This window comes from Calliopsis andreniformis, chromosome 8 (assembly GCF_051401765.1).
Source record: "Calliopsis andreniformis isolate RMS-2024a chromosome 8, iyCalAndr_principal, whole genome shotgun sequence".
In the NCBI taxonomy this organism is placed as follows: domain Eukaryota; kingdom Metazoa; phylum Arthropoda; class Insecta; order Hymenoptera; family Andrenidae; genus Calliopsis; species Calliopsis andreniformis.
Genome location: NC_135069.1, coordinates 3,916,002 through 3,943,130, shown reverse-complemented (window position 1 = coordinate 3,943,130; position 27,129 = coordinate 3,916,002). Strand labels below are relative to the sequence as shown.

General features: G+C 42.0%; 3 protein-coding genes across 6 annotated transcripts; 2 read left to right on the top strand and 1 right to left on the bottom strand.

Moving 5' to 3' along the window:
* Positions 1 to 1,869: 1,869 nt before the first annotated feature.
* On the bottom strand, positions 1,870 to 5,343 carry LOC143182528 (uncharacterized). Its single transcript, XM_076383566.1, has 14 exons — positions 5,255 to 5,343; positions 4,974 to 5,121; positions 4,769 to 4,868; positions 4,430 to 4,566; positions 4,215 to 4,355; positions 4,045 to 4,112; positions 3,845 to 3,965; positions 3,308 to 3,475; positions 3,011 to 3,225; positions 2,789 to 2,942; positions 2,593 to 2,729; positions 2,297 to 2,519; positions 2,039 to 2,232; positions 1,870 to 1,960 (listed from the first exon to the last, which is right to left on the bottom strand). Exons 1-14 carry the CDS (start codon positions 5,341 to 5,343, stop codon positions 1,870 to 1,872), a joined length of 1,986 nt encoding a protein of 661 aa, XP_076239681.1.
* A 970-nt stretch (positions 5,344 to 6,313) lies between these two features.
* On the top strand, positions 6,314 to 23,943 carry LOC143182377 (vesicular glutamate transporter 2). 4 transcript variants are annotated; one of them, XM_076383337.1, is made up of 12 exons: positions 6,314 to 6,525; positions 14,332 to 14,410; positions 14,700 to 14,758; positions 14,929 to 15,143; positions 16,404 to 16,640; positions 16,908 to 16,992; positions 18,354 to 18,577; positions 21,061 to 21,210; positions 21,281 to 21,413; positions 21,479 to 21,634; positions 21,708 to 21,793; positions 22,218 to 23,943. In XM_076383337.1, exons 2-12 carry the CDS (start codon positions 14,394 to 14,396, stop codon positions 22,440 to 22,442), a joined length of 1,587 nt encoding a protein of 528 aa, XP_076239452.1. In that variant the 5' UTR covers positions 6,314 to 6,525; positions 14,332 to 14,393; the 3' UTR covers positions 22,443 to 23,943. The 4 variants fall into 4 exon arrangements, with proteins under 4 accessions (XP_076239452.1, XP_076239454.1, XP_076239451.1 ...); XM_076383336.1 differs by lacking the exon at positions 6,314 to 6,525 and adding an exon at positions 11,518 to 11,649; XM_076383339.1 differs by lacking the exon at positions 14,700 to 14,758 and having other exon boundaries at positions 6,315 to 6,525.
* Positions 23,944 to 25,573: 1,630 nt separating this feature from the next.
* On the top strand, positions 25,574 to 27,114 carry LOC143182158 (uncharacterized). The gene is made up of 3 exons (XM_076382979.1): positions 25,574 to 25,668; positions 25,746 to 25,877; positions 26,016 to 27,114. Exons 1-3 carry the CDS (start codon positions 25,664 to 25,666, stop codon positions 26,719 to 26,721), a joined length of 843 nt encoding a protein of 280 aa, XP_076239094.1. The 5' UTR covers positions 25,574 to 25,663; the 3' UTR covers positions 26,722 to 27,114.
* Positions 27,115 to 27,129: the final 15 nt, after the last annotated feature.

Genomic DNA, 27,129 nt, shown 5'->3' with positions numbered 1-27,129 from the left:
AGAGGGACCAACGACTCTAATTATCGCCGAAGCATTAATTTCTTCAAAGGAGACTTTCATTTAATTATCGATCCTCTCTCCCTCTTCGATCTTCGCTTCTTAATTTCTCTAACTTCGTTGCCGCTTCGTTAAGGGAACTGGAGGAGGGCAGAGGAATGATAACGAACCTCGAAGCGAAAAATAATGGTTTTCGACTGGCGTCCTCAATCATCATTCATCCCTTCACAGATAGCTCCACTTAACCATCCTTATCAACCACAGTACGAGATGTAAAAAAAACACCCACGCCTCTTTGAAACCGCTGCTACCTACCCCTAGGTCAACTAAATCGAGCGTAACGCGTCGCCCCTGGCTTTTTACGTGGCTGTTATCTAGCTGGCATTTACTCTCGCTGGCTATCTTGCGTTTTTTTGGAGACAGCGGGAAGGAAAGTAGCCGTAAAGAAGTCCCAGTTGCACGAAATGAGAGAGACGCTTAGAGGGAAGAGAAACGAGCCTTTGTACATACTATTTGCGCCACGTTTCGAGACTCTTTCGCAACTTTAATCTCTCCTACGAGTAACTGGTGTCCAATGAACTCGATTACGCTGCCCTTGATGGAGATAATTGCTGCTTTGCAAAACCTCGTGTTATCTAGAAATGAAATACGAGGTAACTGATAGGACTGACCTTAGATCATGCTAAAGAATACCTTGGAATTTTTGATGGCGAGTGTACATGGACTAATTTAGTTGTATACTGAAGATAATATTGTAAAATTGGCAGCAGAGTTTCTGAACTCACGAGGTCTTTCAATTTTCCTAATAGCTCAGGGTTTACTTCTTCGGAAGCTTCTGCTTTAAAGAGTGGAAAAATCTACGATCTTAGAGACGAGGATTTCGTCTAAACTTTCAATCTGCTCAGCGAGTAGCGTATGAAAATCCTCTCCGACGACAAATGCATAGAAAAGTTTCCTAAGCGACTCGTGAATATTCCATTATCAGCTCGCAGCATTTGAGGCATCTGGAGCACAGTATTCAAGACGTGAAATCGCGACGGGAACCATCGATATTCTTCGAGATTCAGGACTCCCGGTCGGAAGTCGGTAATGAGACATCAACGTCAGGAGCAGTCGTCGCTTCCTTAAAAGTTTCTGCAGAAAATCCCACTGTAGTTGCTTCTATATCCACCCAGTCGACAGAACGTGGTTGAAATTTGCGGCTGAATTTCCACCAGATCCTATAGAATTCATTCTTGGAAATGCTATGATAGCAGCTGACAAAAGTTATGGATTTTCATCTTGAAACATAATTTCTCATTTCACTGCGAGTGCTAATATTCTTTAAAATAGAATTTGAAAATGTTTGAGTTCCTTAATCAGGAGGTAATTAAATTCTTTCAATCGATAATTAATCAGAGATTAGATGCTGACTTAATTATCAAGATGAAATTTACCAAACGTCTTAGGGATCAACCTGTGTACAGAAGTGCATGGCTAACATGCTGATGCATAAATCAATGTGCCCCCAAGGTATGGAATACATATCCTGGGGTTAATTACTAGGCTGTTACATTGGACTCTGTTTGCAACCGTATATTTGTGACATCACTCTCTGACTCTACACGTTAACAGAACAAATATTAGCAATAAGAAACTTGTATACCGACGAAGCACTGTATCCAATAATGGTAAAAGAAGTTTCGAGGCATCCCTATATCTGTGATTGGAAAACAAGGACTCGTGGCTGCGCTTACCATTAAACGATCTAATCGAATTTCAAGGTACATCGATGAGTTAACAATTCTAAGCCTTAGGAATCTTTTCTTGGAAATATTTACATAAAAACGCGCTGGGGATTCTTGTATTTGATAGTTCTGTGGTTGGTATTCTTCAATCATTCACCAAGTGCAGAACGCTGTCCCTAGTGATACCAATTTCTCTCAAAGTCGATCCCAGTTGCTCTAATCTTCTCGGAGAATAGCTACAATTTCAAGAATTTTTTCCAGTTAACCAAGTATCAAAAGAATTTTTATAAAAATGAGAAAACCTGAAATCTTACCCGCTGATGACTATCTTGTACCCCCGAGGAACATTCCTCGCCATAGCCTTGTCTAGCAATTGATACAATCGAGCTATCGATTCATCAGTAGAGACATGTACCAAGTAAACAGTCCCTCCATTCAGAGATCTGACTTTCAGTCGAAGTTCGCCAGGTTTTCCCGATGGTTCATTAATTTGATGCAAAATTGGGGGCTGAAATACATCACAGAAATTAATATTAAAAATTCAAATTTCCCGGATAAATTTCGAAGCTTACAGCACTCTTCTTGGGTGCCGCCGATCTGGCAACTCGTGCACTCTTCTTGCCAGCCCCAAACTGTGTCTGAGGAGTCGAAGGAAACTTAGCTGCGTCAGCGTTACCAAAATCCGTCGGCGCTTTCGTCCTCGTCACAGGCTTCGAAATAAGAGACATACGAGAAGTAGGCAAGCTAGCGGATCTCGAGCGCTGTCGAATACGATCATCGACGTTCTCCACTCGCCTGAAGTCGAAATTACTTTGAAAAAGTATTGAGGGAACTCAGGAAATGAATATAAAGTAGCACAGAACATTACCTAGGCGATAGTTTAGAGGACCTATCTGTGGAACTGTGGTAACACCTGCCAGAACTTGGAAACCTGGATACAGCTTTGGATTTCTGGGAGCCATCTCGTGCACTATCATAGTCTGCAGCTTTCGTGGCTAAATCTCGCTTGTAAAAAGCAGTCCAAAGTAAATATATTTCACATTTCGAAACTCGACAGAGTTTACCTTCTCTTTCCTACTACTCAGGCCCAGCTCAGCGTTAATGTGTGACTGTAAGTGGGTGTCAGAGCAAATGTTATTATGCGAGGCCAAAATTTGGGAGCGCAGGACGTACATCTCGAAGGGAGGAGTATCGGGAAGGCTCCTCGATTTCAAGGATCTGGTAAAAACCCAGCTATATTAATTTGAATATATTAATACAGTGCAAAGGCAACTCGACGCTCGTACCTAGCTGTCATCGGCACCATCGTCGTGGAAAAATCATTGAGGCTATCCTTCGAGGTGGAACCGTGACGAGTCGACTTCTGGGAGGTGGTGCTGGGTCTACGAGCTCTGGTCGATAACGGCATGTTATCAGCTGGAGGTTGCTTTCCCAGCCGATAACCCTGGCCAGGGAAGTCGACCGAGCTGCCCAAGTACATTTGGTTTCTGTGATCCTTCACCTGATAAGACACGACAGAGGGTAACAAATCACTGTCTTCTCGGGTCGATCTAAAGTGGAACATATTGCTTTGGAAGATTCACCTTGAAGGGCACTCCATTTGGATAAGCCTGTTGCAACTCGGAGGGGAAATAACCGTCCAATATGTCGCGAAGGAACGACATCGTCATTGGATCATCGTAAGAGCGCAACGGGCCGTCTTGAACTATCATTCCGTTTTTGTAGAATTTTAGAGACATGCAAGAAGGGGTCTTCAAACGATCGTTAAATAACACTCGATTAATTAGTCATCAAAGACAGCCAGACTCGCCAACGAGTCGCCGTGTTACATGAACGCCAGAGGGAAAAAAGAATTACGAGAGCTAAACAATCGCGAGATTATCTACGTGAAATGTCGCAACTCTTCGCGCTCGCAATTCAACTCGATTAGCGTCAGCCTTCTGCGTTTCTCAGAATGCATCGAGGCCGAGGATCGGCGTCGAAAATCGACACCGACGTTACGCGACCACGGATACTTCAACACATAAAATCTCGCGTAAATGAGTAGCACACATGATAGAACGATGAATAGTAAATGATACCAAGTATTTAATATCGCCAGTGGCTGGTGAGTAATTTACTTTGAACGAGGCGCCGTGCCCTTTCTCGTTGTGCTGCACGTGAACTTCGCCCTTCCCTGCTGCCAGGTTCAGCTGGTCGATGTTCGCGATAATCTGCTCGTAACAAGTCTCGATGTAGTTACTAAAAGGCATCGAGGTGACTGACAATTAATTGGATCGGGCCACAGGCCTGGTTAAGTAGTAACGTGTAGTTGATTTACTTGGGGGCCACCTCGGTACACTTGTTCGTGTCGCCGACCCAGATCAGACCGTAATCGGACAAGAACTTCTGCAAAACGGGGACACGGTAATTTCGCCACGAGATAACACAGTTACGAGTGTTATAATCCACATGATACTACGAATATGTCAAGCTGGGCAAACGTTCAACCTCCATCTCGTAGATCCTCTGCTCGAGCATGAGACACCGCCTGTAAAGGTACTCTGAATGATCTGCCTGGATTCGTCGCTGTTCCTGCTCCTTCTTCCACTGGACTTCTTGGTTTTTGTACTTGGTTTCCCAGTCCTTGACCTGCGTCCACGATACGGGAAAATGGGACATTACGATGGAGAACGAGGAAACAGAAAAAGAGAATAATTCTACACCTTTCTTTTGAGTCGAGTGACCTCTTGGTCCTTCGACTTCAGCTGCTCCTCGCTCCTCTTCAGATCCGTCTGCACCTTTTGCATCTGAGACTGGACCATGTACAGCTGCTTCGTCAACGCGCTGATCAGTTCACTCTCTACAATATTTTTCAAGATTCAGATAAAAAATCACTGTGGAATAATTCTCTAATACACAATATTGCGTCAGTGAATACTGATCTCTCGGATAGAATATCCATCAGCAATTATCGATTGATCAAGAATCTCTGTTACGCGAGAAGGTGAAAAAGAGGCTGCCTGGAGCAACAGGTGACAGCGTCGATCAAGATTACCGCGTACCTTCCTCGATGACAGAGTTGTCAGGCACGTAGATGCTGGAGGGCTTCGGGTTGCACTGGTTCCAAAATTTTCGACCGCCGCTGAACATGGTGCAGGAGGTCTAAGGGAAAAACTGGCGACATATTCGTGGAGGTACGACGCAGATCGTAATCGATTTTAATCTCCCGACTCGAGTAACGAAGGAAACGAATGATTAATCGGCTACCGTTTGGTCAATCCTCCTGTCGACAACGTTGACGTCTTTCGTTAGATCGAAATTGACACCTGTGTGGCTGAACGTCGCGCTTTTGACTCGTTCTAGGTCATCACCCTCGTCTACTATATACGTCGTTGTCGAGGAGACTGGTTTCAGCCTAGGATGCGAAACACGTGAAACTATAACCTAAAGAGTCTGTTTTTATATTCAGAACTGCTGCAGCATTTCGTATTCTGTTCCCTGAATGCGTAGTGAGAATTTGATCGAGGTGAATGGAGGATTTAAAGTACTTGTGGTTGCTATTGTGGGCCGAAGACGGCGTCGAGGTACACTTTGCGAGTTTCTTTCGTGGTTGAGCAGAATGATTCGGCTGGCTCATCGTACATAGGATGGCATTTATCAGCAGGTTTGTCAGCATTTACGTGGAAAATTTTCATTGGATTTTCCGAAAGTGTTCACGGCTGACGACGTCGTAATGGAAGTGCACGAGTCGAGGAGAGGGATCGACCGTGAACTTGGCAGTCAGCGACGATACGCGGTTGACCCAGCTATCGACGCGAAGTAGGCGTTAATTATCAATCGCACGTATTATTAAAAGCGCTGTAGACGGAGCATTTCTCGCATAATTCACCTCACTGGATAGCCTCCATGCGAGAATGTTAATTGACGCTAATGATATTGACCTATGTCAGATGGAATCCCAAGAATCTGGGGCTGAGAAAATACGGAGACGTATGAAGAAACAGATTTACAATTTTATTCTTCTTGGATCAAGGTAACGACGTGGCGTGGTATCTCAAACAGTACGAGACCTTCGTGGTGAGAAATCTCTGACCCATTTCACATGGAGACTCGATTCGATACAGAAAAGTCGAACTAATATAACTGAATAATACATTATTCAGATTAAGAATTTCTGTACTCCAAATGGTACGTGGTAGTAGAATTCACAAATCATTCTTTAGAAAATATTTATTTACTTCAGAATATAGACATATCGGAATTAGAAAGCTTAGAAAAATAGTGGAAGACTATTTAAAAAATTTCACCAGTTTTATCTCCCATAGATAATGGCGCAAAAATGAATTTCCAAGACAGAACAAAATCTCACTCATATATCAATTCTCCAGGCTCTAATTCCCTCCAAAGAATTCCCTCCCACTGTTTAGGACCTCAATAATCCCTCTCCTCTCAATTTACTCCTCAAAATGAAATTTGAACTCCAGAACTAATTCAAACATTGAGCATAGGGCGCGAGTCGACGCAGCGATATCGATCGATACCTCGGCGCGCGTCTCGAACAGGTCACGTGGCCTCTGCGCAGCACAGTAGCGCCCCGTGAAGCGCGGCGGCGTTAATCGCTCGTAGTTCTGCGCTTGACGTGGTCAGTCGTGTGTCCTGTGTTTACTCGAGTGACAGTGAATATTCTCCACGTCTGTTCTTCCACGTTGGAACGATGCCTGCGATCCTGTGAACCTGCGTCGAGCGCCTGAGAAAAATGCCATTCAAAAAGCGAGCCCTCGGAGCCCAGGTCTTCGTCAGAAGCAGAGACGGACCGAAGGTGAGTCACTGTCACGATCGATCGCCCTGTTTGCCCTGTTTTCCCTGTGTCCCTTATTCGCGAAGGCCACGGCCACGTGGTGCTCGTTGGCCTAGAACGCGATCCTGGAACGCGAACATAACCTTAAAGCCACTGGCCAGCGTCGCGGGTTTGAGGTTAGGATCCCTCGACTCGGGGATCGTCCCCTTCTCGAGGCTCGTCGCACATGGCGATTAAAAGGGAGTCCAACTGCGCGTTGGGCAGAGATACTTCCGATGACGTAACGACACTGGCGACTTCGTAATCGACGAATTACGTGTCGCCTGTCGATCTCGTTAGTTATTTCGATTGCCAGTGTACGTGATATTCGAACCGTCTGCAGGCCACTTCCGGTCAGCTCGCGAGCCTGGTTCGTGCCGAAGCGTGAAAATGTTTCCCAGCAGCGATAACGTGTTCTCGTTGAGACTAGAGATAATGAATTATCGTAATTGCTCGGCTATTATCTAGTTTCTGTAATGTTTTAATTTTTCTAATTACCCATGAAGAATAGATTACGGATGTAAGAGTTCATTTGTGGTGAATATATGAATACAGGAGAAAGTGTTTGTTTTTTTATTTTAGGAGACAGGTGAAGATAAATGTGTGGGATGGACAGGATGTTATCGCAGGTTTTATCTGCAGGGTCTCAGTTGCAGGGGTTTAGGAGGATAGTTTAGGATGGAGGGACTTCGCTGGAAGCTGAGTAATCGAGGACAGGAGAGAGCCTCGTCGCGTGACTGGGAGTCACATGGTCAGCCGGCCGGCAAAAGAATTTCATCGAGCGAATTGCGCGACCCGTCTCGAGTTTTAAGCTCACTGGGGTCAATTACGGAGTAATTAAGCTTAATGTATTGGATAAATTCATGGGCGCATTGTTTCCGCCTCGCGAGCCGTCGAGACGAGAGGAAAGTTAGTTTTCTTAGCGCCTGACGTTCCAAGCGTTCAGTTTTTCAGTTTCTCGTCTAATTCTTCTAATTATTACGCGGAACCTTTTTGCACCTCGTGTTTTCTTCGCCACGCGTTTTTAATGCTGCAACGATCGGGAATGTTAACTTGGTAACGACTTTGACACATGATGAAGCAGTCGACCTAATTGCGTAAGTTAATTAGCGTTTTTCTGGAGTTATCGTTAATTGGAGTCGTTCGCGCTTTTTGTTGGAAGATTATGGGAAGATACTTTATTTGAAGAAGAAATTACATCTTTTCCTTATTATCTACTTTACTGTGTGATTTGTGTAACCAGTTTTGTGATTTTATGTTTTATAATAATCTATGTATCAATAAATATATAATTACATTGTGACTTCGTGTGGCCTCGACACCATCTACCTGTGCGTTTATCTTTCGACACGTTTCAAAATTCTACGAACCAGTCAACTGATTCTACATGAAAAGTAAACAAGGCTCTCGACACACCGTATGTCGCTACTTCATTGGATTTTGAACAGAGAAGCACGTCTTTCAAGGTAAAAGAGGATACCCAAAAGAGAAGATTGATTAACGACCAGTCTGCCAGATGAGGCGAACATGGGTTCAACGTAGGCAAGAAACAAGAACTGCTACGCAATGTAATGCTAATCGATCGGTGAAAATCGTCCCCTCGTGCTTTGTCGGCGTAATTTTGTGATTTCACTACTGAAATGAGAATTAGCAACGAAATCAATGGAATCTTCGCTATAAAGTCAGTGTAATCACTTTATCCAATTTAAAGCATTACACACCAAGAAGTGAGATAATCAATCCTACCTTAGTTCTGCTGCCTACCTTATAAAATATTGATGCAGTTCGATTTCCTCAAGAATTCTGCAGAAATGACTTTATTACTGGGACAGTAACTTTAAAAGACTCTAGAGCTCACAGTCGATCCATATTTAATGCACGACCATTTCCTACGTCCTTGCTACTCGTTATTAACTCCCTCATTATAGTAAATAGCTTCCCCTTAACTATAGGAAAACATTAAATCCATATGCACACAAAGCACTTAGTAGCATAAACTTTTCATAGATCGAAAAAGTCATGCGCGTTCACCGTATTCGATCGAAATCGAAGGTACGCGTGAGTTGACCCTTTCAGTCTTCACGTGTAGTTATAATAGGGGCAGAATTACAATTGCAAATTGCTTCAAACGTTTCGTCCGACTTTGACAGACACTTAAGCCTTCGATTACGTTGGAGCTCTTTATTTAGTACCACTATTTAGTACCATTAGTACCACGTTTATAAAAAATTTAAATTTTTTATTGAAAAATTTTTGACAAAAATCGGCTAACTTTGACTGACGACAGCTCCGCGAAAAATCATCGTAGAATCATGATCTTTTTTTTAAACTACAGCCTGAAGTCTTATCTGTAAGATACTGTACTTTAATTTTAAATTTAGTGCACCTCTACTACTGTAGCGCATTAAATCTGAAGGCATGTTTATCGTATTGAAAATTCCAAAGTTTGACCAAATACATGGGCTTCCTAGAATTTTTTTCAGAGATACCGTTTACAGGAGCGTAAAATTTGATCCTTCCCCTTTAATTTAAAAAAAAGATCAAGTCGCTACGATTTTTTTTCGCAAAGTTACAGCTCTCCAAAGTAACCCTTGCATTTTGATACCAGATGCGGTAGTGCCAATACATCGCACAAATGCAAGGATTACTTTGAAGAGCTGTAACTTTGCGAAAAAAAATCGCATCGACTTGATTCTTTTTGTAAATTGAAGGGGAAGGTTCGCATTATATGGTACTGTAAACTGCATCTCTCGAAAAAATTTTCGCGAGTGTCTGCATTTTGTCAAACTTAGCAATTTACTGGAATGAAAATTGCCAAATTTGACGGGATGCACAGACTTGGAGAAATTTTTTTCGGGGATGCCGTTTCCAGTATCATAATATTCGATCCTTCCCCTTTAATTTAAAAAAAAGATCAAGTCGCTACGATTTTTTTTCGCAAAGTTACAGCTCTCCAAAGTAACCCTTGCATTTTGATACCAGATGCGGTAGTGCCAATACATCGCACAAATGCAAGGATTACTTTGAAGAGCTGTAACTTTGCGAAAAAAAATCGCATCGACTTGATTCTTTTTGTAAATTGAAGGGGAAGGTTCGCATTATATGGTACTGTAAACTGCATCTCTCGAAAAAATTTTCGCGAGTGTCTGCATTTTGTCAAACTTAGCAATTTACTGGAATGAAAATTGCCAAATTTGACGGGATGCACAGACTTGGAGAAATTTTTTTCGGGGATGCCGTTTCCAGTATCATAATATTCGATCCTTCCCCTTTAATTTAAAAAAAAGATCAAGTCGCTGCGATTTTTTTTCGCAAAGTTACAGCTCTTCAAAGTAACCCTTGCATTTTGATACCAGATGCGGTAGTGCCAATACATCGCACAAATGCTAGGATTACTTTGAAGAGCTGTAACTTTGCGAAAAAAAATCGCATCGACTTGATTCTTTTTGTAAATTGAAGGGGAAGGTTCGCATTATATGGCACTGCAAACTGCATCTCTAGAAAAAATTTTCGCGAGTGTCTGCATTTTGTCAAACTTCGCAATTTACCGTAATGAAAATTGGCAACTTTGACGGGATGCACAGACTTGGTGAAATTTTTTTCGGGGATGCCGTTTCCAGTATCATCATACTCGATCCTTCCCCTTTAATTTAAAAAAAAGATGAAGTCGCTACGATTTTTTTTCGCAAAGTTACAGCTCTCCAAAGTAACCCTCGTATTTTTGCCATGTATTGGCACTATCCCATCTGGTATCAAAATGCAAGGGTTACTTTGAAAAGCTGTAACTTTGCGAAAAAAAATCGCAGCGACTTGATTCTTTTTGTAAACTAAAGGGGAAGGATCGAGTTTTATGCTCCTGCAAATGGCATCTCTGAAAAAAATTCTAGACAGTCCGTGGATTTTGTCAAAGTTGGTAATTTTGAATACGATAATCATGCCTTCAGATTTAAGGCGCTACAGTAACAGGGGTGCATTAAACTTAAAATTAAGTCACAGTATCTTACAGTTAAGACTTCAAGCTGTAATTTAAAAAAAAGATCATGATTCTACGATGATTTTTCTCGGAGTTATCGTCAGTCAAAGTTAGCCGATTTTTGCTCATAATTTTTGTATGCCATAATTTTCCTGAGCAACCTAAAAATCATGGAAATCAACGAGGACATCATCGACACTTTGCCTGCATTTCTCCAAACAATAAATCAGAATCTTTCCCCTGTGACAGGCCAAGGGACAAAAAATCGGGTGCCAGTAAAGTCATTAACTCAGTCGAACGAAAGGTCAAATGCATGGCGAATCACGCGCAAATCTTCGATCACGCGCTTTAAAACTCAATAAAAGGAAGGAACGTGACTCATAGCGACACCCAATCCTCAATCAAAGGCTCGTCCAATGTTTCGAATAATGCGTAATCAACACAGACGGGCTCCGATTAATGTCTATTACCCGGTATCATTCTTCCTGCCATTCGATCACGCGGCGCAGCAGCCACGTTGACACCGTCGACATTTTGGGAAAAGCGGTCGTCGTCACTTTCGACAGATGGTCGTTACGTGACCTTCGAGGGATCGTCGCGCGAACAGCACCGTCATTGCAACGTTTCCACGTTTCCTCGTGCCTATGCTCCGCGATCCTTGGGCGGATTTCCTACGCGCTAAATGGACGATTGTAAAGCAGCGGTGGTGGGGCCTGGAAGATAGTCAATGCCTCGTGGTCCCGTCGCCTTTCAGTGTCTGCTGTTCTCTGCGCTAGTGATGTTCGGTTCCCTTCTGACCTGCTACCCGCTGCACCACGTTGGATCACCGAGGACCTGAACCCCCATAAAATACTCTGCTCTGCTGAGCGTTGGACACTTGGGACAGCATCTGTTATACCACTGCAGCAAGTGGTCGAAGAGACATTCTTCCACTTCAGTTACCTGGTGCTGTTCGGTTTGTCTCCGAGATTTCTTTCGATGTGAGACGTGCGTGGCTTCTGAGGAATTGATACGAAAGCTGGTGGTATTCTTCGAAGCATTCTGTATTCAAATTTATGGTGACGTCTTTGGAGGCCCACGTGTGATGTAAACAACGTCCATTGGAAATCGATATAAGAGTCAGACTTGGATTGGTAAGTTAGCAACTGCCACGTGGTTCCGTGAAACTTTGTAGCAAGTATTGGATATAGAATATTGTGGATTGATATTAGTAGTGAATAGTTAAGCACACTCGGTTTTTTTATTTTATATTGCATAAGCAAATTTTCGAAAGTAACGTGATACGAATTCCAGACTTAGAGAAATTGTTCAAGAAGTTGAGTGTTTAGAGTGTCAGGTTTCTTGCAGTATCATCGTTTCGGGTTTTAATGGCGATTTATTTTACAGTCGTGCGTCGATAGCTCACGCGATTGTAATTGTAAAAGCAAACTTTTGACCATATCGCTGAACGATACTACAGTGATAAAGTTTCTTTCGTATTAGCATACTTGTACAACAAAAAATAGTGATTACGTTCTTTTGAAGTGACTTGAATTTAAAGGTAAGACTATCTCTTTATGTTGCAATTTCCTGTTGCAGTTTTGTAGAGGCATTTAATCAACAATGTAACTTTGACAAGAAGATGTAAAGCTATTGAATTTTTGAATAGTTCTTTTTCTTGAATGGCATTGTCTCCAGGAAAAGGCATTTCGAAGATAATTGAATATACATAAGAATTGAATCGTAATTGGGATGAGACTTCAAAATGCTAATAGGCGACGTAACATCCTAATTTGCACTGGTCTTACATATTTTTCAATTAAGTTATCTAATATTTGCAATCTCGAAATATTCACAGAATTCGTATTAAAATGCATAGCACAAGGTCCTGGAAAACTTTGCAAAAATTCCGACTCTTCCACGAATTTTCATTATTGAATATAATATGCAAAAAGTAATAAGCAACTTTCGATTACGCAATATCGATGCAAATGAGAGGTAAAACAGGCTAGACAAGAGAAGTGTATCATCGCAAAAAAATCGGAGCAATTTCAATACGGGACACATGCACCGACCGTGTGCATTGTGACGAACTTGCATTGATTACCACCGACGTCACATTATCGAAATACTTCCGAGAGAGCACACCGTGCATAACATGAAAAGAACAAGGCCTGAAGAACCGTGGAGTAAGTTATGACTCACATGGAACGCCATCCGCGAGAATTTCATGACCGTAGGTACTCGATCGATAGTCTCAGTAAAAAGTAACAATGTCCAACGTGCATGGTGCTAATTTTATCGTTCTTCTTCCTCGATGAACCACAGACACAAATAGACAGGAAATTAATCGTTTGTTTAGATTATACACATTAGCGGAAAAATGGTCGCAATTGTGTGCTGTAACATTGGCACAACGAATCAGTGTGTCATTCTAATTAATTGAGTTGCAAGTATTATATTGGATGTCGTTCTAACAGAGTATTAGAATAGTTCTCTTTATATGTTAAGTTAATGTGTGTTAAGTTAAGTGTGTAATTAAGTTATTATGTTAATGTGTGTTTCATTAGGGCGATGAGTAACGACGTAAGTAGTTCGACGTTATCGTCAGGAATAGTAATATTGTTCGAAGAAAATGTAGTTATTTGTTTGGAAACGCGTTCGTGCAAACGCTTTTCTAGCTTCTCGCGTGATCAGACCCGCGACCTTTGCGAATTGATGAATTTTCAACGACGTTCGTAGAATGCCGTGTATATGAGCTCCGTGTTGGAATTTCATCGCGCCCTGAGGCTCGTCCACACGCTATTAAGCTCTAGATATTTCATCCTTTGCGTTTTATTGATTACAGGAGTAATAAGGGCGAGAAAAGAATCCTTGCGCCTCCCCTGAATCCTGTAATGAAAATGCAAGTCACTTTTGTAGTAACAATTTATTTAAGAAAGTAGCTTCTAGCTTCTGTCTCGCCTTTAGATCTTCTTTTGCTAGCAGATTTCATGACAGGGTGCGCAATGCTTTCCTCTATGGGATCTGACAAACCTTCTTGGTTTTTGAAATATCGATATGAAATTTTCAGCATACATTCTTGAAATCTAAAGTTTTCCAAACATGTAAGAAACAAAAAATCGATTTTCTAATTTACTTAGGCACATGTAACCGCTTAAGGAAATTAGTAGACTCATTTACGAAATTGTTGCACGAGTTGCTTCAATCCCGCAAATACTTGTTAAAACTCGTTCACACTTTTCAGTATATTTGTTCTTTAAATAAGCAGGTGTAGGCTACGTAACTAAAGGCATCGCAGTTTATAATTATTAAAATCATAAATGCACGTTTAATTAGGGGTCAGAGTCAGCTATAATTACTCACGATTCCAAGTAAAGTATCTAATAATTGCGTCGATAGAACAAAGGATGTTTGGAACATGTCAGCTAGAGGAAGTTATATAAAAATGTAACGCAACCTGCGCTTGCAATTCATTGCGTGAAATTCCACCACCTTGCAGCGATCAGCTTACGGCTTGGCAGAAAGGAAACTTGAATCGATGAGTCTTGAAGCTCTAAATAGTGTGTTTTCACGCGAATCAATTGCGCGACGGCGGCTGTTTCGCCAGCAGTCTCGTGTGGCGATAATAACGATACGAATGGGATGCACTTAATGGCTAAATCGTCGAGGCGATTTAGCTGCGGTTTAATTCCCCCCATTAATATCTATTAACATGGCGATGATTTCTAGCTGCGTTGTGACTGCGTTTGCAGAGCAGTTGGAGCAATTTACGATTATGAAATGTTAACGAGGCTTCTTTTAGTAATTAAAGCTTCTTTTTTTCTTTGTTTCAGAATCACAGGTGATCCTCGATAAGTCGCCCTTCTCGTTCGAACAGTGAACAGCCAGCGAAAAAATGGAAGACAGCCAGAGGTAAGGAAACCGTAGGCAAGATTATACCGAGTCATCGTCGACAGGATGAGTATAACGCTGTAATTGCAACTCGTTAACCGAGTGCTTGATCGTTATTAAGCCTGTTGATAGCTAGCCGCGGCTTACTTTGTAAATTCCATTGCCGTGGCAAGGTATCGCTGGGCAACGATAAGCAAATAGGACAAGTTCACAAGCGCGAGCCTCATCGGACTCTTTTTCTTCTTCGTTTTTATTTTCTATAACTGATTCCTTGGTTTATATAAAAATGTCAATTGTATCTCTTATGCAGATACGAAGATCATACCATATATAAGACACGAACATCCTGCAGCCTGCGAAAACTGAGAGGTAAAGGACACTTTAAGCAATAAATCGTATAGTGAACAGAAACAAGTAGATACAGTGTAGAGAGGAGTTACGAGACAGACTTAAAAATCTTTTCTCTTTTATCTTTTTTTTTTCAATTTTGATTCGGGAGATGATATCGCGTGGATCACAGCGCCACTTCGCCTTTCCAGATATGGTGCCAGCGAGGGTGGTGCTCTACATGCTGTCCTTCTCAGGATTCACCGTCTCCTTCATGATGAGGAACGACATAAACATCGCCATGGTGGCGATGGTGAAACCGCCTTCGAGCACGTCGAACGACAGCAATCTCGCGATGACATCTCAATACTGTTACGCAACGCCCAACACATCCTACACCGACAACAACACGTTGGTCAGGAATGAGGTAGAGCGGTCGCGGATGCGCGATAAATTGCATATCGTGTAAAACACCATCCTGCTCGAATGATCCTATGATCGTTGAAACCGCAAACTCGCGATGAAGGCTTCTTCCAAGTAGCTGCGATTTCTTTTCACGCCTTCTTGTCAGGGACACCTACCTTTCACTTTCGGGAGCAGGTGAAGTTTTATCTGTAGGGTACCATCAGTCTAGGGAAATTTTTCGCGATCTTGCAGAAAATGGAGGACTGAGGTTGTAGCTCTGGATTCTCCTCGTTCATAAGTGAAACTATTCGTCAGCAAATAAAAGGATTGAATATTTTGAAATTTGAACACTTTGCAAAATTTGAAAATTTGGAAGTTTCAATATTTTAGAGTTTGAAAATTTGAAAGTTCCAATATTTAAGGGTTTGAATATTTGAAAGTTTCAATATTCCAGAGTTTGAAAATTTGAAAGTTTCAATATTTAAAGATTTAAAAATTTGAAAATTCCAAAATTTGTAAGCTTCAACATTTCAGAATTTGAAAATTTGAAAACAAATGATTCCACTTCTCAGATTTGATCTCCTAATTAACAGAGTCTCTCTAAAAACTCTGGTTCCAGCAACACCTTAGGTTCTAAATACCTCAACGTCCATATTTCTGACTACCCAAACCAAGTATCTCGCAAGGAAGACAGTTCACTATTTTTCTTCCATCAATCCCACAAGAAGGTCAATCTCAACGACCGCTGCCTTAACATTGTACGCGTCAAGCATCGATTACGTTGCACAGATTAGTCCGATTACGAGATCTCATCGCCAGTCAGGAGCCACACGACGCGTCCACGTAATGTCACGTGTTTGCCATAGCGTTGGAAATCATATCAGGGAATCTTAATTACTCACTCTGCGGCGATTAGGTAATTAGCGAGGAAATTGATAGGTCGATTAGAACGACGATCACGTTACGATTACTGGGCCGAAGACAATAATCGCGTTTGCAAATCCTTATGCAACGATCAGTTAATAAAAACTAGAGGCGATTTCTGTTCCCTCTGGAGGAAATAGCTTCGAGGAAGTTGTATGAATTCCGTGCGGGAAACTTAATTGGCGCCTCGTGACTAGGGGCAATTTCGATTCTCAAACTTCGTCTTTCGTAACAGGCTTTTATTAACATCGATTCCACCCTGCTAATTTTTATTCACTCATTATTTGCATGTAATCATCGTGTTTGCGTTGGAAGCATTTGATAAGAAAGAAACCAGCGTGATTCATTCTTCGTACAGGATCAAGGGGAGTTCGACTGGAGTCCCACCATTCAGTCTGCCATTAGCAGCTCATTCTACTGGTGCTACATCCTGTCCCAAGTAGTGGGCGGTGTCCTGACACAGTACTTTGGCACGAAAGCTGTCTTTGGTGGCTCTCAGTTTATCACAGCGGTCTGCAGTTTGCTCATGCCGAGTGCTGCTGGGATTCACTATGGCGTTATGATCGCTCTTCGCAGTATACAGGGCATAGCCAGTGTAAGTTTCGTCAGGCAGTGCCTTGTCACGTTAACACATTAGCGATCGTATGCAGAGCGTACTTTTGAGACAATGCATGAGACCTAATGAGAGACCTAACATGTTACTTTATTAACATAAAATATTACACATATCAATGTTTCATTCAAAGACGTCAATCGACGTCTCTGGTTCTGACCTTTCAGAAACCACAGACGTCACTTGATTTCTTCAATCGTCAGTGTGTTAAAATCCCCCTGAACTGATAAGAGAAACACATCTGTGCAGGGACTCACGTGGCCCGCAATGTACGCCATCGTCGGCCATTGGATCCCACCTGTGGAACGCTCTCGTTTCATGTCTTCCTTCCAAGGTGAGCTTCCTCAAAATTTTATTTCTTCTCTTCTGTCTTGCAGCGAAAGCTCGATAACCACCGTACAGCGCGATATAGTCTCCTGTCGCCATTCTCTTTTTTACTCCTTTTTCTTTCGATTTCCGTTCAGATACAGCGATTCTGTTGATTACTAATGCACGATTCTTTCAGAAAAGCGGAGGCTCGAACGAGAAGCTTCTCGACTCCGCTCCGGAAGCGTTTTTTTGCTTTTTTTCCAGTCAAAATTGCCGGTTCTGGATCACGGCGTGTTATCAGTAGATAATGATTGATACTCGCTTAGTTTCCGATTGGTCCAACCTCCACGTGGCTGCATTCGCCGGATCGAGGGGTATACTCAACAGCGACCGCTCAACAGCATGAGAAAGGCCGAGTATACTTCCAGCTGGTAGAATCAGCCGGGCTCGAGGAGCACGTTCCGTGTATGCTAGATATTTTTCATCGTCTCTGTACATGTGTGCGTCTGCGAGAAAATATTCGTCCGCGATAATCCGATCATCCTGAATCAAACTTCACCCAGGGACACGATAGACCCTTTCGCGACGCATTTTCGTCCCTTCCCTCTTCCTTTTCGTTGCCTAGAACTCACGGGCTAGCCTTGGTGCGTGTAGAGTCCCTTTCCTGTCGTCGGTGGTGCAGAAGATCGATAGAATGAATTTTGACGCTTGAAGTCAGCTTAACCTTCTGCATCACTTGGTAAGGTAAATGTCGCAGTACCTGAACACTGACACGAAGTTTATTTAAATTCTAGCGTAACCTTTGTAGGATAAATGCAGGGCCACTTTGATACTAAATATAATACATGATGTCAAAAGGATGAGAATAAAATTTTAGGATGTCCACTTACTGGGTCATTTGCCATTTTAAGTGCCCAAGTATTGTGGCACTTACCTTACCATAGGAAGGGGACGAAATCTCATATCGACTCTCCATGAAACGCTGTACCATGTTAATAGTCAAGGCTGGATTTGCGCGACAACAGAGATTCTATGTATTAGAGTCTCTGAATCGGTCGACGAAATCCAGTGGTGACAGTGCTCAACGCTCATTCCGTCAACCGTGTAAAAGCTTCTCCTCTCGCTCTTGATATATTTTCAGGTATAGAAGTTTCATACTCACCCATCGCTAGGCAGCATAGCCGCGTTCATCTCTCACCCCCTCGTACTAAGTTTCTACTTGAATCGCTTTACAGGGTGAATTATAGCGCCACCGCTGAAGAGCGATCGTCGCCACGCATGAATCGTACACGAGCCAAGGCGAAGCCATTCGACAAGCATCATGTTTCAGCTTCCTTCCGGGTCGTGGGGTGAGCCGCTCCTAACATCTAGATTATCTATATTCAGGGTTCAGCTTCGGCATCGGGATCACCTATCCACTGTGCGGCTTCATCATCGCCCACTTCGGTTGGAGGGTGGTCTTCTACACCACGGGCAGCATCGGCATGTTCTGGTGCCTTTTCTGGTACTTCTTCGCCTTCGACACGCCGGCACTGCACCCGAGAATATCTCAGCAGGAGCTACGATATATCCAAGGAAGTGTTGGCAACCAGGTCATTGGAACTAACGAGGTATATTGAGAAATATTCATTTTTTATTGATAGAGGGAGGTGGGGATTAGTTGTACTGTAGTTCAGAGAGAGTATCGTCTGATTTCTTCTGACTCAATCTACTGAAGAGTATTTGGATCGTGAATTTGGTCTTAATGAAATCTTGAACAGTATTCTTAATTGTTATCTGATAGAGAGAAGCTATGATTACTTGTACTTTATTCGGAAGACTGTTGTCTGACTAGTTATGTCTGAATCTACTGTGGCGTATTTGATTCGTGAATTTTATTTCGATAAAATCTTAAGGAATATCGTGAAAATTTTTTTTGGAGATGCTGTTTCCAGGACCATATAGTATGAACCTTCCCCTGCAACTTAAAAAAAAGATCAACTCGCTACGATTTTTTCTCGTAAAGTTACAGCACTTCAAAGTGACCCTTGCATTTTGATACCGCATGGGGTAGTGCCAATATATGGTAAAAATGCAAGGGTTACTTTGAAGTACTATAACGTTGTTAAAAAAAATCATACCTACTTGAATCTTTTTTTAAATTAAAGGGGAAGGTTCCAACTTTATGCTCCTCTGAACGGCATAGCATGAAAAAATTTTTCCAAGTCTGTACAGCCCATCAAAGTTGGCAATTTTCAATACGGCAAATTGCAACAGTTTGACAAAATGCAGGGACTGGCAGAAATTTTTTTCGGAGATTCCGCTTGCTCGAGCATAAACTAGGATCCTTCCCCTTCAGGTTGTAAAAAAGATCATGAAACTACGATTTTTTCTCGCAAAGTTACAGCACTTCAAAGTAACCCCTGCATTTTTGTCATGTGTTGGCAGTACCCGATGTACTGTAAAATGCAAGGGTTACTTTAATGTGCTGTAACTTTGCGAAAAAAAATCGTAGCGACTTGATCTTTTTTAAAGATTGAAGGGAAAGGATCCTATTTTATACTCCCTCGAACAGCATCCCCGAAAAAAATTTACCCGAGTCAGTGTATCCTCTCAAAGTTGGCAATTTTCAACGCGACAGATTGTAAAGTTTGACAAAATGCAGGGACTGGCAGAAATTTTTTTCGGAGATTCCGCTTGCTCGAGCATAAACTAGGATCCTTCCCCTTCAGGTTGTAAAAAAGATCATGAAACTACGATTTTTTCTCGCAAAGTTACAGCACTTCAAAGTAACCCCTGCATTTTTGTCATGTGTTGGCAGTACCCGATGTACTGTAAAATGCAAGGGTTACTTTAATGTGCTGTAACTTTGCGAAAAAAAATCGTAGCGACTTGATCTTTTTTAAAGATTGAAGGGAAAGGATCCTATTTTATACTCCCTCGAACAGCATCCCCGAAAAAAATTTACCCGAGTCAGTGTATCCTCTCAAAGTTGGCAATTTTCAACGCGACAGATTGTAAAGTTTGACAAAGTGCAGGGACTCGCAGAAATTTTTTTCGGAGATTCCGCTTCCTCCAGCATAAACTAGGATCCTTCCCCTTCAAGTTGTAAAAAAGATCATGAAGCTACGATTTTTTTTCGCAAAGTTACAGCACTTCAAAGTAACCCCTGCATTTTTGTCATGTGTTGGCAGTACCCGATGTACTGTAAAATGCAAGGGTTACTTTAATGTGCTGTAACTTTGCGAAAAAAAATCGTAGCGACTTGATCTTTTTTAAAGATTGAAGGGAAAGGATCCTATTTTATACTCCCTCGAACAGCATCCCCGAAAAAAATTTACCCGAGTCAGTGTATCCTCTCAAAGTTGGCAATTTTCAACGCGACAGATTGTAAAGTTTGACAAAGTGCAGGGACTCGCGGAAATTTTTTTCGGAGATTCCGCTTCCGCGAGCATAAACTAGGATCCTTCCCCTACAAGTTGTAAAAAAGATCATGTAGCTACGATTTTTTTTCGCAAAGTTACAGCACTTCAAAGTAACCCCTGCATTTTTGTCATGTGTTGGCAGTACCCGATGTACTGTAAAATGCAAGGGTTACTTTAATGTGCTGTAACTTTGCGAAAAAAAATCGTAGCGACTTGATCTTTTTTAAAGATTGAAGGGAAAGGATCCTATTTTATACTCCCTCGAACAGCATCCCCGAAAAAAATTTACCCGAGTCAGTGTATCCTCTCAAAGTTGGCAATTTTCAACGCGACAGATTGTAAAGTTTGACAAAGTGCAGGGACTCGCGGAAATTTTTTTCGGAGATTCCGCTTCCGCGAGCATAAACTAGGATCCTTCCCCTACAAGTTGTAAAAAAGATCATGTAGCTACGATTTTTTTTCGCAAAGTTACAGCACTTCAAAGTAACCCCTGCATTTTTGTCATGTGTTGGCAGTACCCGATGTACTGTAAAATGCAAGGGTTACTTTAATGTGCTGTAACTTTGCGAAAAAACATCATAGCGAGTTGATCTTTTTTTTAAATTAAAGAGGAAGGTTTCAACTTTATGTCACTGTAAACGATATCCGCGATAAAAATTTTGCCAACAAGTATATGTTTCTGTTCACAGAACATGCCAGTTCCATGGAGGTCCATCCTAACATCCTGGCCTGCCTGGTCCATCGGCATCACCACGTTCGGCAGGATATGGGTGCACTACATCTTCATCATCTCTGGACCAATGTATATGAAGACAGTCCTAGGATTCAGTATTCAAGCTGTAAGTCCCTAAAATCATACCTTAGCTAGAGATGGTCACATCTTCATATAATCCATTGTCTCTGTTTCAGAACGGAGTGCTGTCAGGTTTACCATTCATCTGCAGCTATTTCAGCTCTGTTGCCTTCTGCTACATAGCTGATGTCCTCGTCACTCGACAGATTCTGTCCCTGACGAACGTTCGAAAGGTGTTCACCGCCTCTTGTAAGTATCGAAAATATTTTATTAATCAGAGAAATATATTTATGGAATTTTGGTTTCTGTTACAGCACAAGTAGTTCCTGGAATTATGCTGGTATTGATCGGCTACTTGGGCTGCGACATCGTTCTCGTTTTAGTAGTGTGGTTCATAGCTGTCACCCTTATCACCGCCGCCTACGCGGGGGCGATGGCGAACATCGTTGACATTGCGCCAAATTTCGCTGGTGAGTTAGATATTGATCACGCCAGAATTGTTTAACTAGAACGTTTCTTTTTCAATCCACTTTTCACTCGCAGGTCCGATATTGGCCTTTGCTCAGACGATTCATATGTCCGCGAGTTTCCTCTCCCCAGTTGTGGCTGGCGTGCTCACCCAGAAAAGCGTGAGTCTGTGCAATCTTTCGCACGATTATGAATAGACTGAGGATTTTTATGCAATTTTACATTTTCAATATTACAATATTATAGACATTCTATAATTTTTTATAGGTTTCAGATCTCCATAAATGCATAAAAATCTACAGTCTACTTATCAGTAGTTAGCCAAATTTTCTTTGCAAATTTTTACCATGCTTATTAGTAGTTAGTCAAAATTAAAGCGCGATGAATTGTAATTGCTGTAATCAAGTTTCTGTCTGAGAGTTCTGGTATCTCAGAGTTCTGGTTTATCTTTTCCAAGTACGAGTTTTATTTTCGTTGAAAGAATCTGGAGTCCTCGCTTCTACGCTGCGTTGAGTTGTGAATGTGAAGTGTTCATTGTTCCCTAGAATAATCGCTCCCGAGGATAATGAATAATTCATTTCACAGCAAGCCCTCGACGCATGGAGGCAAGTGTTCGGAGTCACCGCGTGCGTCGCATGCGGTACCTACATTGTGTACCAAATTTTTGGTACGGCTGACATCCAGCCCTGGAACTACCCTGACCAAAAGTATCCACAGTCGGTCCAGGAGGACTCCCAGCCATTGAACGAATCTCCCCAAAAGAATGGGAAGATCGTTAAAAGCCAATTGAACGTTCCTGAGGAAGCGTAACACGATAGGGTCGCAAGGAACGCGCTTGCGATTCGCGTCGAAATCAATCACAAACGCTGCTCCTTTTATTTCTAAAGGAGTCGAGCCTCTCAGCTTACGTGTATATGGGAAGCGTCTATTTTTTCGTAACGTCCCTGTATCCGTGTAAATAGCATCCATAACCCACGCGGGAGAAACGATATAGAAGTCAGGGTAAAAGAAAGACACTTTTGCGAGGATGTCACGAAACAGCTTCGGTTTCTTCCTCATTGTATTTGCTTCTCGAACAGAGTTACGTCGAAGTGAAGGCACAAAGATTCGCGTCGATCATTTACTTAAGAGAACGAGCGAGATGGAGAATCTCAAGAGCAAATGACAATTCTTAAATTAACACTTGCCTACAGTCTTCGTTTAAACAAATTTCATACTCTGAGTAGTTAGTTCTATTTCTAAGCACAAGCTAGAAACTTAGAAATTATTCAGGATTTATTTTTGCGGGTAGAAAATATGCCAGACAGAACGTTTGGGAACCGTTGCCTTCGATTACTTTCTGTTTCTCAAACTGAAGAGATTTTCTCGCGCATTAAATATATAATTATATTCCTGGGGGTTGGGGTTGTAAGCACACGTTACTCGTAATTCAGAAATCGCCGTGACGTCTTGCCAATGATGTTGGATAAAGGCAGGTTTATAAAGTGTTTCCTACAATTTGTACTTACGTCGTATTTACAGAAAGTTTTAGCTATACGATTGTCGAGTACATTATAGAGTGGAAAGTAATAATGTACGGAGAAAATAGGAAAAGTTAGTGCCTTGCGTTAGGCACGGGTCTCAATTTTTTTCCTTCTTTCGTGAACGAGATCTGACAGAGAACGTTGCCTGCACGTAGCTTAATTATTTAGTACTTACATCTTCATTGTCTCACTGCTAATTCGATTTTGATACTTACTAGTCACAGCTCGCCCGCGAAGGGGATGATTAAACGCGAGTATTCATTCCTTTCTCTCCAGGGCTACTTTTTCTTAGCTTCACTCTTGATGATTCCATTCGTAAGGTACGCAAAGTTAGGAGAATAAGCATTGCAAGTATCATAATTTTAGTTACTTTTATACTGGCTCCGTTTGGATATGATAACGATAAGCCAAGGTCTTCTGTTCGTTATTTATAAGTGAGTACTTCAACGTACATGCCAATACTTAATAGTAGCTTGTAGGAAACGAACAAGTGGAAATAATATAAAAGCTGTTCAGAGCAGCTTGAGGCGCGTACAAAATGGGGCACGAGCTGTTCACGTAGGAATTTTCCTAAACAATTTTTAATTAATCTCTGTACCTGAACGTACAACTAAGTTTAATTAAAGTTATTTTTCTCTACGTGTTCATTTCTGCGTCGTTCGTGTGCCATGCGATAACACAAATAATTTCGTTCGTTGGTACATTTTTAAATTGTTAATTAAAAATCATCTCGCTGTAATTAAGAGTTCGGGTGTGTGAAGAGGTGTGAAATGATTCCAATGGACAATTCAAAAAAATATTGATGGACCACGAGTGTTAAATTGCACCCACTTTGTAAGAAAATTCAATTTAAAACCAAAAGGTCCATCACACGGATTAATATTATGGATAAATATATATATATATAAAGAAAAATATATAATTACATATAATTTCACTAAACACTGTGTCTTCAATCGCCTATACTTTATTTTTTCTGGAATTATAATCTTGAAGATTTTTATAAAAATATCACAGAAACAAATAATAAAACACCTGCTTATTATTCTCAAGTGGATTACGAACGTGAAATTATTTTGATAAGTCGTCACAATTTGTTGCATCATGCAATCTTATTTAACTCTCAATCACCTGATAATTAGAAGCCACGGCGATAGGCCACGTGGTGAAATATTACAGGAAGATGAGTTCTTTAAAATGTCAGAACAGTAACAGATAAGCCCAACAAACGCAGCGAATGCCCGATAAAGAATACCCGTGGAAAAACTCAATTTGCGCATTTGATTTATCATTTCAAGGTACTGCGACGACATTTATTACAAGTTTTCATCAGAAATAGATATCAAAATAAATAAACTGCAAGATAACATTCTATGATAATAGCAAGCTCTCAGAACCTAATTAAAAGAAACCTCTTAACTCTCCAATTTTTCCTCAAACTAATATCGATTATTAGCAATCACTGGGACCATCTTAAAAGGGAAAATGAACCGCGCCACACAGGCGCCACGAATCATCCCAAGTTCCAATTCTCCCACTGTCCTTCAGGCTCTCAAAAATAACACCTTACAACTCAGCTAGGCCTGGAACTCCCACGCGCTCGGCTCCGTGACAAATTCACCGAGAATAGCGTTCTCCAGCCCCCTGTCCGCCAACTTCCGCGCTAGTCTCCTCTGGATATTCTCAGCGGGCCGCGTCCGAGCCAATTTCCCGCGAATCTGTTCACAAGCCCGCCCACGCGAGCCAGCCGCGAAAACAATCGAACTACCAACGACAGGAGAACCACGAGACTCCCCCTGGCAGAAAACAGCGTCCCTCGACGAGGTTTTCTAAAAAGAAATAATATTCCAATCGCGCAAAGGATTAGCAAGATCGATCAAGGCAGCGATAACAGTGTCTAATCGTTATCGAGATCCTCAGGGAAGACGTAAATAGGATCCCAGATTTCTCGAAGTTACCTGCGAAGTCGTCGCTTGTTTATTACAGTACAGTACTCCATTGAGTGCCTGCTGACGTCAACGGCCGCAAGTGCGCAGATTAGATATCAACCGACCCAAATATCCCGCTGGAAGTTAGTCCAGCGACGAAGGCGGAGGAAATAGAAGTAGCCGAGGGGGAACGAAGTCTGAGGAGAGAATAGGATCGAAGGAAAGACTGAAGACTGGGAAAAGGTGGGGGATAATTCGCTATTTCCAGAGCGCATTTGTCAGCGTTCTAGGTCAAGAACGCGTCGTCTTTCCCCACGCTCGAACTTCGAACTTTGCGCGTCGAAGCCCTCTAGTCGCCTCGCGGCGATCGATTTCGCGTCGATATCGGCGCCGATATCGCGAGCTGCTCGCGAACAGTGCGCGAGGCGACTGTGTTTATCGAGATATCAAGCGGGGACACGTATAAGATATAAGGAGGACGAGTAACGGGGCTCAGTGTTGCGTTGGATCTTCGATCGTATCGAGCTCGAGGTGGGATAATATTGTGAGGCAGTGAGTCTAGACAGTGAGGGAAGACAAAATGCGGTGAGGAAAATATTTTGATTCATGGCGTTCGATTTAGACGCGTGGTTCTAGCGTGTTACGAGTTTAACGTTCTTCAGGATCTGGGTGCTGCTGACCATTTTCCTGCTAGTCGCTGTGCTGGCCTCCGAGACGTGCGCCAAAAAGCCTGGCAAGGAGGTCGAGTCCAAGGGCAGCTACGAGAAGAAGAAGAAGGAAGTAGCTTACTCGAAGTAAGTCGAACGCTTCATTGATCGAGGCGACAATTACGCAATTGTTTTTCAGTCGATCGTGTCTTATCTTGGAGTGTTCGTGGACTTTGCTTTCGATCTTCTACGATAGATATGTTTCTGACGGTTTGGATATTTTAGGGAAGGTAAATCGAAGGAGGAGGGAAAGAAGCTTCAGTCGAAGAAGAGGAAGAATAGCTCGAACGAGGAGAAAAATGCTGAGGTGTACTCTGAGAAGAATGTGGAGGGCGAAGAGCCAGCGAAAGCGGTGAAATCGAAGAACAAGAAGTTGAAGAGTAAGGAAAATATTGATCCCAATAACAAGGCGAATGAAGTCAAGGAGAAGTCGAAGAAGAAATCCAAGTACTCTGTGGAGACTCAAGAGGCTCACCAGAAGGGGTCCAAGAAATTGAAGAACAAGAAGCTGAAGGAGAAGACAAAGTTGGAGGAGCAGGGTAATGTAGAGAATAACAAGAAATCGGATCAGAAGGTGGAGAACAAGAATGCCGAGAAGAACAAGAAGTTGACGAAGGAGGACAAGAAGAAGAAGACTCAGAAAGAACAAGAAGCTGTGCCTGAGGCTGAAGAGGAGCCTGTGGAAGAGGAAGTCCAGCAAGTAGAGGAAGCGAAAACACAGACGAAGAAGGACAAGAAGAAGGCTGAAAAGAACCAGAAGGACAAAAGTAGGAAGAAACGAAGTGTACAGGAAGAAGAACCAGTGGAAGAAGAAGCTGTAGAAGAGGAACAAGCAGAGGAAGTCCCGGAAGTTGCTGAAGCTGAGGAGAAATCCTGCTCCAAGAAGACTAACGAAGTAGTGCAAGAAGAAAAGGAGTGCCAGGAAGCGTGATAGTTACATATCATTCGATCCAATGATAGCTGTTAATCTCATGTTTCGTCATTCATGCATCTTCAATAGGAAGACACTGAGTTCACGATTTTTCAAGCCAATTCAATTTCGAATGATCAAGAATCACGCAATTGGGGGTCTTTCTCGATGAATTAGGAATGTTATCGGTAAATTAATCGAAGTCTCATGTCTTATATCAAATCTCATTTATTTCATTGCTATCTACATCGCGTCGTAGGCATCGTGGGTCTCCTTATTTACAAAACACGCTTTTATGACGATTAATCATTGTGCCTCCGTCATCACTGCAGGGTATACTAAACACAGATACATTATCGTTAATCTTTGATATGTATATATACTGTTGCGAATAAATATTTTTGTTAATCCATGGCCAGAGACCTTCGA

Excerpts from the sequence above, each read along its gene's own strand:
- LOC143182528 (XM_076383566.1), bottom strand. The coding sequence starts at position 5,343 with ATGAGCCAGCCGAATCATTCTGCTCAACCACGAAAGAAACTCGCAAAG. Across the intron at positions 4,567-4,768 it reads CAACTCTGTCATCGAGGAAG|AGAGTGAACTGATCAGCGCG; the intron begins GTACGCGGTAAT and ends AAAATATTGTAG. Across the intron at positions 4,113-4,214 it reads AGAGGATCTACGAGATGGAG|AAGTTCTTGTCCGATTACGG; the intron begins GTTGAACGTTTG and ends CCCGTTTTGCAG.
- LOC143182377 (XM_076383337.1), top strand. Across the intron at positions 15,144-16,403 it reads ACACGTTGGTCAGGAATGAG|GATCAAGGGGAGTTCGACTG; the intron begins GTAGAGCGGTCG and ends TTCTTCGTACAG. Across the intron at positions 16,641-16,907 it reads GTATACAGGGCATAGCCAGT|GGACTCACGTGGCCCGCAAT; the intron begins GTAAGTTTCGTC and ends ACATCTGTGCAG.
- LOC143182158 (XM_076382979.1), top strand. Across the intron at positions 25,878-26,015 it reads AAGGAAGTAGCTTACTCGAA|GGAAGGTAAATCGAAGGAGG; the intron begins GTAAGTCGAACG and ends TGGATATTTTAG.